Here is a 14,798-nt window from a genome sequence, read left to right as displayed (position 1 = left end):
GGCTTGAACTCATGACCCTGAGATCAAGAGTCATAAGCTCTACTGACTAAGCCAGCTGGGCACCCCATGAATTATAGCAATTCTTAGTATATTTTGGAGATTAACTCCTTATCAAATATATGGTTTGCAAATTTTTTTTTCCCCATTTGGTAAGTTGTCTTTTCATTCTGTTGATTATTTCTCTTGTTGTAAGAACCTTTTTATATGATGCGGTCCTGTGTGTTTATTTTCGTTTCTGTTGCTTCTGGTGTCATATCCACGGAGTCGTTGCCAAGATCAATGTCAGGAAGTTTTCCCGTTATGTTTTCTTCTAGGAGTTTTTGAGTTTCAGCTCCTGCATTTAAGTCCTGAATCAGTTTGAGTCGATTTTTGCATACGGTGTAATAGAAGGGCCAGTTTCATTCTTCTGCGTGTGAGTTTTCAGTTTCCCCAACACCTTTTGTAGACGAGATTATCCTTTCCTCATTGTGTATTTGTGTCACTCTTGTTGAAGATCAGTTGATGGAATATGTGTGGATTTGTTTCTGGGCTCTCTATTCTGTTCCAGTGGTTTATGGGTCTGCCTTTACACCAGTACCATCCTGTTTTGATTACTGTGGTTTTGTATCATATTTTGATATCAAGGCATGTAATACCTCGGTTCTACTTTCTCAAGATTGATTTGGCTCTGTGTGTGTGTGTGTGTGTGTGTGTGTGTGTGTGCGTGTAGGGGATTCCATATGAATTTCAGAATGTTTTTTCTATTTCTATAAAAGATCCTGTTGGCTAGACTAGTGAAGTCTTTGCTCCCTGCCGTATATACATCTTCTGATGCTGCTCTTTAGAAAATGCAGCTTTGGGCTGGTCCCCATTCTCCCTGACCAGCAGGGATGACTGGTTCTAGCTAGGTGCTCTCTGATTATTTCTTTTTTTTTTAATGTTTATTTATTTATTGGTTTATTTATTTAGAGAGAGCGAGCAAGCAGGGGAGAAGCAGAGAGAGAGGCAAACAGAGAACCCCAAGCAGGCTCCACAGCTGTCAGCACAAGAGCCCGATGCGGGGCTCGAACCCACAAACCGTTTGATCATGGCCTGAACCGAAAGCAAGAGTTTTGGTGGGGTGATGAATGTGTCCTTCACAAAATGCTTCACCAGGGTTTTCTCTAAGGAGCAGGAGCTGTGCGTGTCATTGAGGGCAAGGGGGACTTACTGCTGGCATTCAGCTGTTGTCACAGCCCAGCATTGATCTTCCGTAGACTGGCCTCAGAAATACGGGAACTGCCAAAGTTCACTGCCTGTCAAATGCACTCAGAATCGTTCTTCTACCCCAGGGACCACTGAGCTGCCTAACTCAGTGGAGCCACAAGGCAGCGTTTCAGGACACAGGCTTACTTCCTAGCTCCAATGCCATGGCCTCCCACCCTACCGACCAACTTTCCGTAGATTTTGTTGATGAAATGCATCTCAGTCTGTTGTAAGATCTCTCCTCAATCTCCAGAGTCTTGGAATGACTGTGTCTGCTAATTTTGACCGGCATACTAGATGTTGCTCTTGGTGAACTTCCCCCCAACCCCGCCTTACAGTACTATTCTTAAAGTCCTGCCTCTCCTTACCAGTGCTTTTACAGCGGGCATCAGTTTTCCTCATCGGCTTGCAGTGTATGCATACCTTGTCAGGCACAGCTCCCCTGTGTGAAGGGGGGCCATCCCATAATGTCTAGATGGAAACTGGGGCACAAGCATCCCAGCGCCTTGCAGGGGGGCCGGGGAATTGCCTTGAGGCAGTGAACTCCTCAGACTTGTCTTCCTTGGAAATCAGAGATCCTTGCCAAGAAATACCTAGAAGAGTTAGAATAGTAAGCACAGCCCTGGTAGTTTCTAGGTCTGAAATCATGAGTCAGGACAACACGGAGGGCAGCGGCTTGAAGTGAGTGGGCAGCGAGGTAGGGAGGCCCGAGTTTCATGCTGACCTCCCTCCTCCGAGTGACAAGTGAGGCATTTTTCTTAGACATGCTAATAGAATTTTCTCCATAGGAGGAAATGTGAAGCAACCATAACAATAACAAAAACACTGCATAGGGATGCCTGAGTGGCTCAGTTGGTTAAGCGTCCAACTTCGGCTCAGGTTGTGATCTCTGTTCATGGGTTCGAGCCCTGCGTCGGGCTCTGTACTGACAGCTAGCTCAGGGCTTGGAGCCTGTCTTCAGATTCTGCATCTTCCTCTCTCTCTGACCCTCCCCTGCTCACGCTGTCTCTCTCTCTCTCTCTCAGAAATAAATAAAAACATAAAAAAAAGCACTGCATTAAAAAAAGGAAAGAAAAAAGCACTGCATTGGGTTGGGATCTTTAGGAAATTAACTGTCAGAAGTCACTTTATTAAAAAAAAAAACCTGCAGAGAATGAGAAGAGTTGCATGGTGGCTGTAATGTATATAACTGAGAATAAATTATCAAATTTATTAGCTTTGGAGGAATCCTGTTCCCTGCAAATGAGGCGCTTCATAAAAAAACTGAGTACAATGTAAAGGAAAGAAAATGCATTCACGCTGAACCAATTTTTCTTTCGCTTTCAATCTTGCTGACAAGCGTTAGATGTCTTGGTTGGAGAAAAACTTGTCAGTTTTTCTGTTAAATGCGGAGTTAGAAAGGAACCATTATTTCCAAAGTCCGTGGGTTCTTTGCTTTGTCTCATTTTTGTGACCCTCAAGGTACGGATGATGCATCACACTCACGAAGTGCATCCTGTGTGTGCGTCTATCCCACGTCGGGAAAGGATAGTGCAAGGTGGAGAAATAAAGAACTATATGATTCCCAGGATGTCAGGGTGAAGGATTGCGACGCACAGCTGTTCCAACCCCCAAACCATGCAGAAAAGGGATAAAGGCAAAGATGCTGTAGTAGAAAGTGATATTGAAAGAGCACTAGCTTTGGAATCAAACAGGAGTGGATCAAAATCTGGGTTAGAACCTTTGTGTCATCATGTCTTAGTCTGTGTAAAGGGTATTGGTACCCACCACACAGGGCTATTGTGATGATTACATTGGAAAGCGTACGTATAATGCCTAGTGGTAGCTTGTCTCCAAAATGCCCATCAATGGGGCACTGGGTGGCTCAGTCGGTTAAGCGTCTGACTTCGGCTCAGGTCATGGTCTCATGGTTCGTGGGTTCAAGCCCCCTGTCGGGCTCTGTGCTGACAGCTAGCTCAGAGCCTGGAGCCTGTCTTCGGATTCTGTATCTCCCTCTCTCTGACCCTCCCCTGCTCACGCTGTCTCTATCTGTCTCTCAAAAATAAATAAAACATTAAAAAATTAAAAAAAAAAAAAACCAAAATGCCCATCGATTCAATCCCTCTTTGTCAACGGGGAGTTGCTAGCCCCGCAGAATTTCACAGCCGTGATGCTATGCCAATCGCAGGAGTAACTTTTAAGGGCACTGGAAATCTCTGCTTCCTTTCTCTTCCACACTGTCATTTGGGATTCTTCCTCTCAGAATCCAGACACCATGCGATAAGAAGCCCAAGCAGTGGTGTGCTGGAAAACGTTTACAACCCGCTCTGCCTGAAAAGGTACTTTTGTAGCATTTGCCGGTTTCCTTGATGTGATACCCTCCGGCGGCTGAATATGAACAACAACATGCAATTACTGAACACGAAGTTGGTAAGGGATACACAGATACAGTAGATAAAAATAAACACCAAAGCACAGATTATTAAAATGTAGGAAAGTAATTGGGAAGTGATGAGTTTGGAGTATCACCACTGTCTTTCATATGATTGATTTAATTAAAAGTTTCTGTCGTTTAATTGTTAGTAATGGCTGTGTTTAACCAGCTCACAAAACTCCTGCAAATGTAACGATTAATTCTGACAAGTTGATACCAGCTGGATACGGCAATGCCACTGAGCCTCAGCCACTGGGAGAGGCGGTGTGTCGGGAACAGCCTCAACGGAACTGCAAAGGCCGACGGCCCCAACTGACCAGTCCATGGTAGCATCAACTGTCAGCCATGTGACTGAGCCATCTTGGACCACCAGCCCTGTCTAATCTCTGACTGCCTCTGGTTCTAGCTGCCGTCTCATAGCAACTGCACGAGAGACCCTAAACGAAAAGCTCTCAGCTGACACTGGTCAACACACAGAACCATGAGGGGTCATACGGGACTGTTTTAAGTCATTCCATGTGGGGGGCAGTTTGTTATGCAGTTGCAGACAACTACAATAGCGTCTCATAGAAATTGCTCAATAAATAACAGACATTATTACTGTTTGGATTGCTGCAATCACTGGCAGATTAATTGTAACTGTTTCAAGCAATGGGGGATCTATTCATTTTACAGCAAGTAAAGGACAATTCCTTCCACCGCTTTCGCTCAAGGACTCAGCGTTTTTAGGCGAGGAGTGTGATGGGTCCCGGATTTGACTCAAAAACCGGAGGACTCTAGGTGAAACGCCTGCGATCACTTTCCACAGTGTAGCCAGTCTCCCGCTGGCCAGTTGTTTACTTTCCTTCTGCGACAGCAGGGATTTCATGGAGTGAAGTCACGCCACCGAGGCCCAAAGAATGACCCCGAGGAGGTGGCTCTGGCTATCCCACTGACACCAAAGCCTGAAAATTTACTAAGAGCAATAGAGAGATCTGTGAATGAGCACGTCATATTTTCCCTCCATCTCAGTCTTATTGTGTCCTCAAGTTCCTTTAACAGACCAGAAGATAGATGTGCCAAGGACAAAATATTAATTTAGAAGTAATTACAACCTTGTTCAACCTCCCCGTTTCTTCCACCCCCTCGAAGAGAATTCTTCTTGCCAACTCAGTTCCTATGTAGACCATTGTTGGGCAAATTGAGGTAATGGTGAATGGGGGGGGGGGATTGAGAGAATTTCGGTTAAGATTGCTTAATTTACATTGACAAGGACAGAGAGTTGTCTGCAGAGAGAGACAGGGAGAAAGAGAGAAAGAGAGGAGGGGGTTTATGCTAATTTATTTTGTCTTCCCAAACAGACTTACTTGTAATGTAGCCTGGGCTAAGTGTGTTATGAGTGTAATCTCTCTCTGGACTTCTCAACAGATTGTGTTTTTCGATTATTTTCCATTATATTTTGGCTACTGGACTTAAATGGGAGTGCTTTAAGCTAGCAGGGCACCACAAGGAGCTCAGTTTTATAGGACTTATATTGAACTAAAATCTAATTTGTGTCATATTTGCTTAACAAACACTGGCCTTATGGTTATGGCAAACAGAGGTCTTTGGTTTTTAGAGATGCCTACTGACGTATTTATGGATGCGAGGATATCGCTAGGATTTGCTTTAAAATAATCTGGGGTTGGGGAAGGTGGGTGAGAGTGTAGATAAAATAAGATTAGCTCTTCATTGACACTTGTTGAAGCTAGGTGATTCATGACGTACACGGGGAGTCATTATACTATTCTTTCCACTTTTGTGCGTGTTTGAAAATTTCCATAATAAAAAGTGAAGAAGAAAGTGGGCGAGCTCATATCTATTGTTATTACTCTCTAAAAAACTCAAAATTAAGTTGCTCTTTATTATATATTGGTCCCTATTTGCCTCTTTCCTGTGGTTGCTGGTTCTGGACAGAAAAATATCATTGCTGTCTTTGATTATGAAAACACAGACTGAGAATGTTTGCCGATATCTTAGTACAGGTGGGAGCTACTTAACTCAATCCAATCCTCAAAGTCTTAACTTAATTAGAATCTAATTGCAAGATAATCTTCAGTGCCAAAAAGGTCTCCCTGGTGTATTTTAAAAAGGGTTTAATGAATAAAAACTTAACTTCTGTGCTACTTTCTGGGACTCTGCCTATTGTAGTAATTGAGGTCCAGCATTTTTTTACTGTAAATTTTGCTGCCTTGGTATATATTTCTATTTCACTGACTTCACTTTAAAAAAAAAAGTTTGTTTTGAGAGAGAGGGAGTGTGGGAGTGCACGCACGAGTGGGGGATGGGCAGAGAGAGAGGGAAACAAAAATCTGAGACAGGCTTCACGTTGTTGTCGGCACAGAGCCTGACTCTACTCGGGGCTCAAACTCGTGAACCATGAGATCATGACCTGAGCTGAAATCAAGGGTTTCAACCGCTCAACCGACTGAGCCCCCCAGGCGTCCTCACTGCCTTTACTTTTTAAAGGGAAGGAAGCAGACCGGCATTTCCCCAAATTTAGTCATGCAGGTTTTACATTTCAATTTTCTTTCCCCAGAGAACGCAGGTGATGTTGCAGAGCACATTTTAAATTTAATAAACGAATCCCCCTCTCTGGAGGAAGACGAAGCAAAGATTATTGTTTCGAAAGTATCCGATATTTCACAATGTCATGAGATAAGTATGAATCTAACCCAGACTATATTACAAATAATCAGTGCTGTTTTGGGAAAGCAAAACAATTCAGCATCTGATCTGCATGAAGTGAGAAATGAGTAAGTACTGATATTTTGGTAAAATAAATTCTTTCATAATATTTAAAACATTCATTATTCATTCCTTTGTATGTAGCTATCACCAGTTTTCAAGGTCAGGTAGCTATGCATCAAAAGCCGCATTTGTGTGATGCAGTGGCATCATCCCACTCATGTCCCAACTGTGAAGGAATGCATTGCAAATTCTCACTCGACTTTAATCACAGCAGCTTTTCAAATAAATAGCTCCCCCAAGCCAAACCTCCAATCTATTTTTCCAGCCCTGGTGCTCCCCCAATTTCTATAAGATGCATCCACCCAGTGCTCAGGCAAAAAGCTTGGGAATGATACTAGTTACCTGCCTCTACCTTACGGCCAGTCAGTAACCAAGCCTTGTAGGAGGCACCGTACGTGATGTTTTTAATCCCCAAAATATTCCCACCAGTGCTTTTTATTTAGCAATTCCCAAACAATATAAAAACAGTGATTAGAACTGAAGGAAAGGTCTTACACTGAGGAAATCCCATAAGGAGAATGCATTCTATATTAAAGAGGTAGTAATGTTCTTCCCTACCTGTGGTTCCTCGCAGAATTCTGAGGATAATTGAGCGCGCTGGTCACAAGATGGAGTTTTTGGGGAGGACGGCAAATCTGACAGCAGGCACGCTGGCTTTGGTTGTCCTGCGCGTAGACCACACATTTGAAGGCATGGCCTTCAGCATTCGCTCCTATGAAGAAGGTGCAGACCCTGAGGTGAGTACATTTGAGGGAACTGAGAGCCAATCGGGCATGCACGGTTCCAAGTCTTCGTTCATTTACTCCTTGGGAGGGAGACGGGTACTTTTTAAAGGTCTTAGTCTTCAGAGGACCTTATGGAAGCACAAATATCCCAGAGAAGATTCATATAGAACCCTTAGTAGACGAGTACCTTGGTTGGAATGGTGTCCATGACATGTGCGATGACACCAACTTTGACCCCGTGACCCGAAATCATCTCACAGGTTATTTTATTATTAGCTTCTATTTATGGAGTCCTTATTATATATAGGGGCGCTAAGCTACTGTCTGTACAGATAAGGAAACAGAGCAGTTCAGTAACTTATCCAAGGACACACAGCCTAATGGCCAAACCAGTATTCAAACTTATATTTGAATGTTTGGCTTCAAACATTATAAGTTTGGCCAAACTTATATGTTTGGCTTTAAAGTCTGGGTTCTTTCGGGGTGCCCGGGTGGCTCAGTCGGTTAAGCGTCTGACTTCTGCTCAGGTCATGATCTTGTGGTTCGTGAGTTCAAGCCCTCATCAGGCTCTGTGCTAACAGCTTGAGCCTGGAACCTGCTTCGGATTCTGTCTCCCTCTCTCTCTGCCCTTCCCCCACTTGCACTCTGTCTCCCTCTCTCTCTCAAAAGACAAATAAACATTAAAAATAATTAACGTCTGGACTCTTTCCACCACACCACACCATCCCAGGCCACAGGCTGTCAGCCCTTGGTCAAAACAATTTGGGAGGGCACCATTTTGTTTAAATATAGAGGTTAAAACATTATAAAATTTACATATGGGGAAATAGACAAATTCTAAGTACACGTTTTCTGAATTCTAACAGATGTGTGCACCTGTGTAACTCCAAACCCCTATCAAGATATGGACCACTACTGTCATCCCTAAAATTCCCCTCCTGCCCCTTCCCAGTCAATCCCTGTAGCAACTACCTCCACTGGCAGCCACTGTTCTGATAGTTTTCCACCATAGTTTTGCCTGTTGTAGAACTTTATATAAATGGAATCATATAATATGTACTCTCTTGTATAAGACTTCTTTCATGTAGCATTTGTTTCTATAGTTCATTCTTTTTTTATTGCTGAATAATATTCCATTGTATGGATACACCAAAGATTGTCTATTCTCCTATTGATGGAGTTTGGGATTGCTTCCAGTGGTTGGCTGTTATGAACAATAAATACTGCATTGAACATTCATGTAAAAGTCTTTGTGTGAATATATGTTTTCATATATCTCCAGTGAATACCTAGGAATGGTAAGTTTAAATTTGTAAGAACCTTTATGCTGTTTCCTAAGTGGATTGCGGAGTGATTTTTCACTAAACAACAGTTGATATACAATGTCACATTAGTTTGATTTTTCTATTTTATATTGACCATTTGGGTGACTTCTTTGGTGATGTATCTGTTAGAATCGTTTGCTCCCTTTAAAAAATTTTTTTCAATGTTTATTTATTTTTGAGAGAGAGACAGAGTTCAAGCAGGGGAGGGACAGAGAGAGAGGGAGACACAGAATCCAAAGCAGGTTCCAGGCTCTGGGCTGTCAGCACAGAGCCCAACGTGGGGCTTGAACTCACAAACCATGAGATCATATCCTGAGCGGAAGTCGGAGGCTTAACCGACTGATCCACCCAGGTGCCCCTCGTTTGCCCCTTTTTAAATCGGGTTGTCTGTCTTCTTATTGAGTTTTAAGTATATTTTATATATTCTGGATACAAGGCATTTATCAGATATATGTTTGGCAAATGTTTTCTCTGGGGCTTGCCTCTTCATTTCCTCGGTGGTGTCTTCTGATGAGCATAAGATTTAACGTTGATGAGGTATAGTTGATCAGTTTCTATTTCTTTTACGAACAACCTGTGACTTGTCTAAGAAATCTTTCCCTAACAGCAGGTCAGGAAGATATTCTCCCATGCTGTCCTTTAAGAGATCTATGGTTTTAGCTTTAATGGTTAGGACTATCGACCTAAAATTAAATTAAATTTTGTGTATGGTGTGAGAAGGTGTGGTGTAGTATATGGTTCGCAGGTCATTTTGATCCATATAGATGCCCCGTTATTCCAGCACCATCTATTGAAGACTTTTCTTTCCCCGTTGGCTTGCTTTGGTATCTTTGACCAAAAAAACCAAATACTTATGCCAATGTGGGTCTATTTCTGAGCTTTCTATTCTGTTCCTTTAATTCTTATGCCATTATCACACAGTCTTGATTCCTGGAGTCTTGAAATCAGGTAGTGTGAGTCCTTCAACTTTGTTCATTTTCAAGATAGTTTTGGTTATTCCAGGCCTTTCTTGTGTGTGTCCATATGAATTTTCCAATGTGCTTATCAATCTGTACCAAAAAAAAAAGAAAAAAAGAAAAAAAAAACATGTTGAGAGTGACTGAGATTGACTTGAAGCTCTTTGTCAATTTGGGGAGAATTGATTTCTTAATAATATTGAGACTTCTCAACCAGGAACATTTACTCAGGTCGATTTTAATTTCCCTCAATAATGTTTTATAGTTTATTATTTTAAGTTTTTATTTTCATTCAGTTAGTTAACATAGTGTATTATATTAGGTTCAGGTATATGATATAGTGATTCAACACTTTCATACAGTATCTGGTGCTCATCACGAGTGCACTCCTAGATGATATAGACAACTTTGTTTTTATATACTTCAGCAAGTAAATAGAAAATTGAATTTAAAAATTCCACTTGCAACAGCACCAGAAAACATAAAATATTTAGGAATAAATATATGCTTTGTAGTTTTAAGCAGAGTAGTATCACTGTGTTTTGTAGGTTTTTTTTTTTTTTTTTTTTTTAAGAAGGCTTCATATCCAGCACGGAGCCTAACATGGGGCTTGAACTCCTGACCCTGAGATCAAGACCTGAGCTGAGAATCAAGAGTCGGATGCTTAACCAACTGAGCCCCCTAGGTGTCCCCTCTCCTTTTTTTTTTTTTTTTAAATGTTTCATAGTGTTTTAAGAGGCACTGTTTTTGTTTTGTTTTGTTTTAGAAAGAGAGAGAGAGTGCATGTGAGGGAAGGGGCAGAAGGAGAGAGAGAGAGAATTTTAAGCAGGCTCCACATTCAGCATAAAACCTGATGTGGGCCTTGATCCTACAACCCTGGGATCATGATCTGAGCATAAATCAAGAGTTGGATGCTCAACCAACTGAGCCACCCAGGCACCCCAATGTTTTGTAGTTTTAAGTGGAGTAGTTTCATATGTCTTTTGTTAGATTTATTCCTAAATATTTTATGCTTTCTGATGCTGTTGCAAATGGAATTTTTAAAAATTTGATTTTCCAATTATTTGCTGCAAGTATACAAAAATAAAGTTGATCCTCTCTGTATCTTTCTATCTATCCATCCATCCATCCATCCATCCATCCATCCATCCATCTATATCTAGTTTTGAATCCTATGAACTTGGTAAACTCACCTGTTAGTTGTAGCAGTTGTTTTAGAGATTACTTTTTTTTTTTATAAGTATTTGTAGAGTTTTCTTAAGTTTATTTATTTTGAGAGACAGAGAGAGAGTGCAAGTGGGCGAGGGGCAGAGAAAAAGGAGGACAGAGGATCTGAAGTGGGCTCTGTGCTGACAGCAGAGAGCCCGATATGGGCCTTGAACTCATGAACTGTGAGATCATGACCTGAGCCAAAGTCAGATGCTTAACCATCCAAGCCACCCAGGTGTCTGTTGCAGAGATTCCTTAAGACATTCTTTGTAATGCCATCTGGCAATAGAGACAGTTTAATGTTCCCCTTATTGATTTTTATGCCTTTTATTCCTTTCTTTTGGCCTTCTTTTGATATTAGTGCTTCCAATACAATGTTGAATTGAAGTGGTTAAATTGGCATCCTTGTCTTATTCTTGATATGAGAAGAAATGTGTTCACCATTTTACCATTACTCTGATGTTAGCCATGTTTTTGTTTTGTTTTGTTTTCAGATCCCCTTTATTTATTAAAATTTTTTTGTTAACATTTATTATTGAGAAACAGAGAGACACAGCATGAGCATGGGAGGGGCAGAGAAAGGGGGAGACACAGAATCTGAAGCAGGCTCCAGGCTCTGAGCTGTCAGCACAGAGCCCGATGCAGGGCTCGAACCCATGAGTGGTGAGATCATGACCTGAGCCGAAGTCCGATGCTCAACCGACTGAGCCACCCAGGCGCCCCTAGATCCCCTTTATTTGATTGAGGAAGTTACCTTCTGTTCCTAGATTGCTGAAAAAATTTATTGTAAATGGTTGTTGAATTCTGTCAAATGTTTTTTCTGTATCTCTTGAAATAAATATTTGACTTTTCTCCTTTATTCTTCTAGTATGGTGAATTACATTGATTTTAGGATGTTAAACCAATATTGTATTCCTGGAAGAAAACCTACTGGTCACCATGTATTATCATTTTTATATACTGCTATTTTCAACTTGTTTATATTTTAAGTATTTTTGCATTTATGTTCGTGAAGGATGTTGGTCTGGAATTATTTTCTAAATTTTTTTATTGGACTTTAGATTAGAGTTGTGCCAACTTTATAAAGGTGAGTTGGGAAATAGTCCCTGTTCTACTTTTGGAAAGCATTTGCAACGTTGCTGCTTTTCCTTCATCAAATGCTTAATAGTGCTCACTAGGAAACTCTCTGGGTCTGGAATTTCTTTGTGGGAAGTATTTTGATAGCAAACCCAATATATTGAATGGATATAGAGCCATTTAGATGTTCTGATTCATCTTGTGTGTTTTGGTTAGTTATATTTTTCTAAGAATTTATTTCATCTAACTCATCAAGCTTGTCGACAATAGTTGTTCATAATATTTCCTATTTCTTTTTTTAAATTTGTATTCATTTTGAGAGAGAGAGAGAGCACATGCACAAGCAGAAGAGGGACAGAGAGAGAAAAGAGATAGAATCCTAAGCAGGATTTCCACTGTCCATGCAGGGAAATCTGAAGCAGTGAGGGGCTGGAGCTCACAAATCATGAGTTGAGCTGAAGTCACAAACTCATGACCTGAGCCGAAGTCAAGAGTTGGACGCTTAACGGACTGAGCCACCCAGGTTCCCCTTTCCTAACTATTTCTTAATGTCTGTAGGATTTATAGGGATGGTTAGCAAACTTTTTCTGTAAAAGGTAGTAAATATTTTGGGCTTTGTAAATCACAGGCGATCTCTGGTGAAACTTTTATTTTCTTTTTCTCTCTTTTTCTTCCTCCCTTCGGCTCTTTCTCTCTCTCTAACCCCCTTTCCTTTCCTTTCTTTTCTGTCCCTTTCCGTTCTTTCCTCACATACTTTTAGAAATGAAACATAAAAGCTATTTTTAGCGTGAGATATATGAAAACAAGCCTTAGGTAGGATTGGCCTGCTGACTAATTTGTCAATCTTTTATCTGTAGTAACAATCCCTCTATAATTCTTGATAATGTTAATTTCTTTTCTTGTTCTTTTTTTCTTGGTCAGTATAGCTAGAGATTTTTCAATTTTGTTGATGCTTTTTAAGAACCAACTTTTGGCTTCACTAATTTTCTTTATTGTGTTTTTTATTTTGTTACTATCTGCTCTTTATTATTCCCTTTCACATACTTATTTTGTATTTATTTTGCTCTCCTTTATCTAGTTTCTTACGGGGGACCATAGGCCATTGATTTTAGGTACTTCTTTTCTAGTAAATCATAAAAAGCTATAAATATCTATCTAAGCACTGTTTTAGTTGCAGTCTGCAAATTTTGATAGGTTGTATTTTCATGAGCAGTCAGTTCAAACTATTTCCTGCTTTCTTCTTTGATTCGCGGGGTATTCAGGAGTGCATTCTTTTAAAAAGAATTTTTAATGTTTATTTATTTTTGAGACAGAGAGAGACAGAGAATGAGCGTGGGAGGGGCAGAGAGAGAGGGAGACACAGAATCTGAAACAGGCTCCAGGCTCTGAGCTAGCTGTCAGCACAGAGCCTGACGCAGGGCTTGAACCCACAAACCGTGAGATCATGTCCTGAGCCGAAGTCAGACGCTCAACCAACTGAGCCACCCAAGCGCCCCAGGAGTGCATTCTTTAAGTCCCAAATATTTGGGGGAACATCCAACACATATTGTTGCTTTTTGATTTCTTGTTTATTTCATATGGGTCACAGAATGTACTTGGAATAATTTCAGTCCATTTAAATTTGTTGAGACTTGTTTCGCACTCTTGAACCAGTTGGTGTATTCTAGTTGTTGGATATGTTGTACTATGAATGTCAGTTAGATCTCAAGGTGGTCGATAATGTTGTTCAGGTCATCTGTGTCATTACTGATTTGCTTACTAGTTGTTTCCTAGTGTAGAGGGGTGTTAAAATCTCTCACTCTGTGAAATTGTCTATTTCCCCCTTTAGCTGTGTCAAATTTTGCCTTACTTCTCTTTGGACTCTGTTATAATATGACATAAATATAATATACATTTATGTTGTTTTGTCTTCCCCCATAATAACTCTAATCTTAACCAGTTTATCATTATGAAATAGTTTTCTTTGTTTCCGGTAATATTCTTTGTGTTGTGGTCTATTTTATCTGATTTTAATATACTCATTGCAGCTTTTTCTTGCTTACTATTCTACATACATTTGTTTTTACACCCTCTTACTTTCTATTTCTTCATATTCAAAGTGCACTTCAATTGGAGTGTGAAGTCCTTTAACATTTAATGTAATGTTTGATCTGGTTGGGGATTACCATTTTATTTTATTTTCTATCCATCCCTTTGGTTTTTGATCCTCTTTTCCTGATGTCTTTTGGTTAATTTTAATATGTATTACAATTGAATTTTAATTTTTTACTGACTCTTTAGTTATATGTATGTGCATTATTTTTGGTGATGGTTGCTCTAGAAATTACAATATGCATCCTTATATTCTGCAGTCTACTTAGAAGCAATATTGTACCATGTCATGTAAAATACTTTGACCATACACATCCATTTACACTTCTGTCTTTTATGTTATAGTTGTCATATATATTATATCTAAGAAGATCCAAAATTCCACAAGACAATGTTATAATTATTGCTTTAAAGAGTCTTATGAAATCGAGAGAAAAAATAGGTTTTCATATTTGTGTATATATTTATAACTTTCAATGCTCTCTTCATCCTTACCCGAAGGCCAGGGTTCCATTTGGTAACATTCCCCTTCAACTTGAAAAAATTTACTTAGCATTTCTTGTAGTATAGGTCTGATGGTGATGAATTTTCTTGGTTTTAATTTATCTGAAAATGTCTTTATTTTGCCTTTATTCTTGAAGGATATTTTTGTTTACTATAGAATTCTGGATTCCCTGGGCAGCATTTTTCCCCTCTAGCGTTTTAAACATAGTCTACTCTCTTCTGCACTCCACGTTTTCTGATCAGAAATCAGTAATCACTTGAATTTTTATTTCTCTGTATGTGATGTGTAAAAGGCCATTTTTCTCTGGATGCTTTCAATATTTGGGGTTTTTTTGCAGTTTGGTTTTACGTGTGCAAGTGTGTTTTTCATCACATTTATCCTGCTTGAGGTTTGATGAGATTCTTAAATCTGTAAATTTATGTCTTCTATCAAACTTGGGGAAATTTCCATCATTGTCTCTTTAAATTTTGCTTCTTCACCATTCTCTCTGTCCTCTCCTTTTGG

At 40.1% G+C, this 14,798-nt stretch overlaps 1 protein-coding gene across 1 annotated transcript in view; it reads left to right on the top strand.

The window, feature by feature from the left end:
* Positions 1-14,798, top strand: part of ADGRG4 (adhesion G protein-coupled receptor G4) — an 88,305-nt gene that overhangs the window by 38,774 nt on the left and 34,733 nt on the right. Inside the window, exons 11-12 of the mRNA XM_039217135.1 lie at positions 6,195-6,411; positions 6,981-7,143. Of these exons, the coding sequence (XP_039073066.1) occupies positions 6,195-6,411; positions 6,981-7,143 (380 nt within the window). The remainder of the gene's footprint in view (positions 1-6,194; positions 6,412-6,980; positions 7,144-14,798) is intronic.

Source organism: Hyaena hyaena, unplaced genomic scaffold (assembly GCF_003009895.1).
Source record: "Hyaena hyaena isolate Hyena2069 unplaced genomic scaffold, ASM300989v1 scaffold_669, whole genome shotgun sequence".
NCBI classification, from domain to species: domain Eukaryota; kingdom Metazoa; phylum Chordata; class Mammalia; order Carnivora; family Hyaenidae; genus Hyaena; species Hyaena hyaena.
The sequence above is the reverse complement of the archived record's forward strand: the minus strand, read 5'-3'. Positions and strand labels throughout refer to the sequence as shown.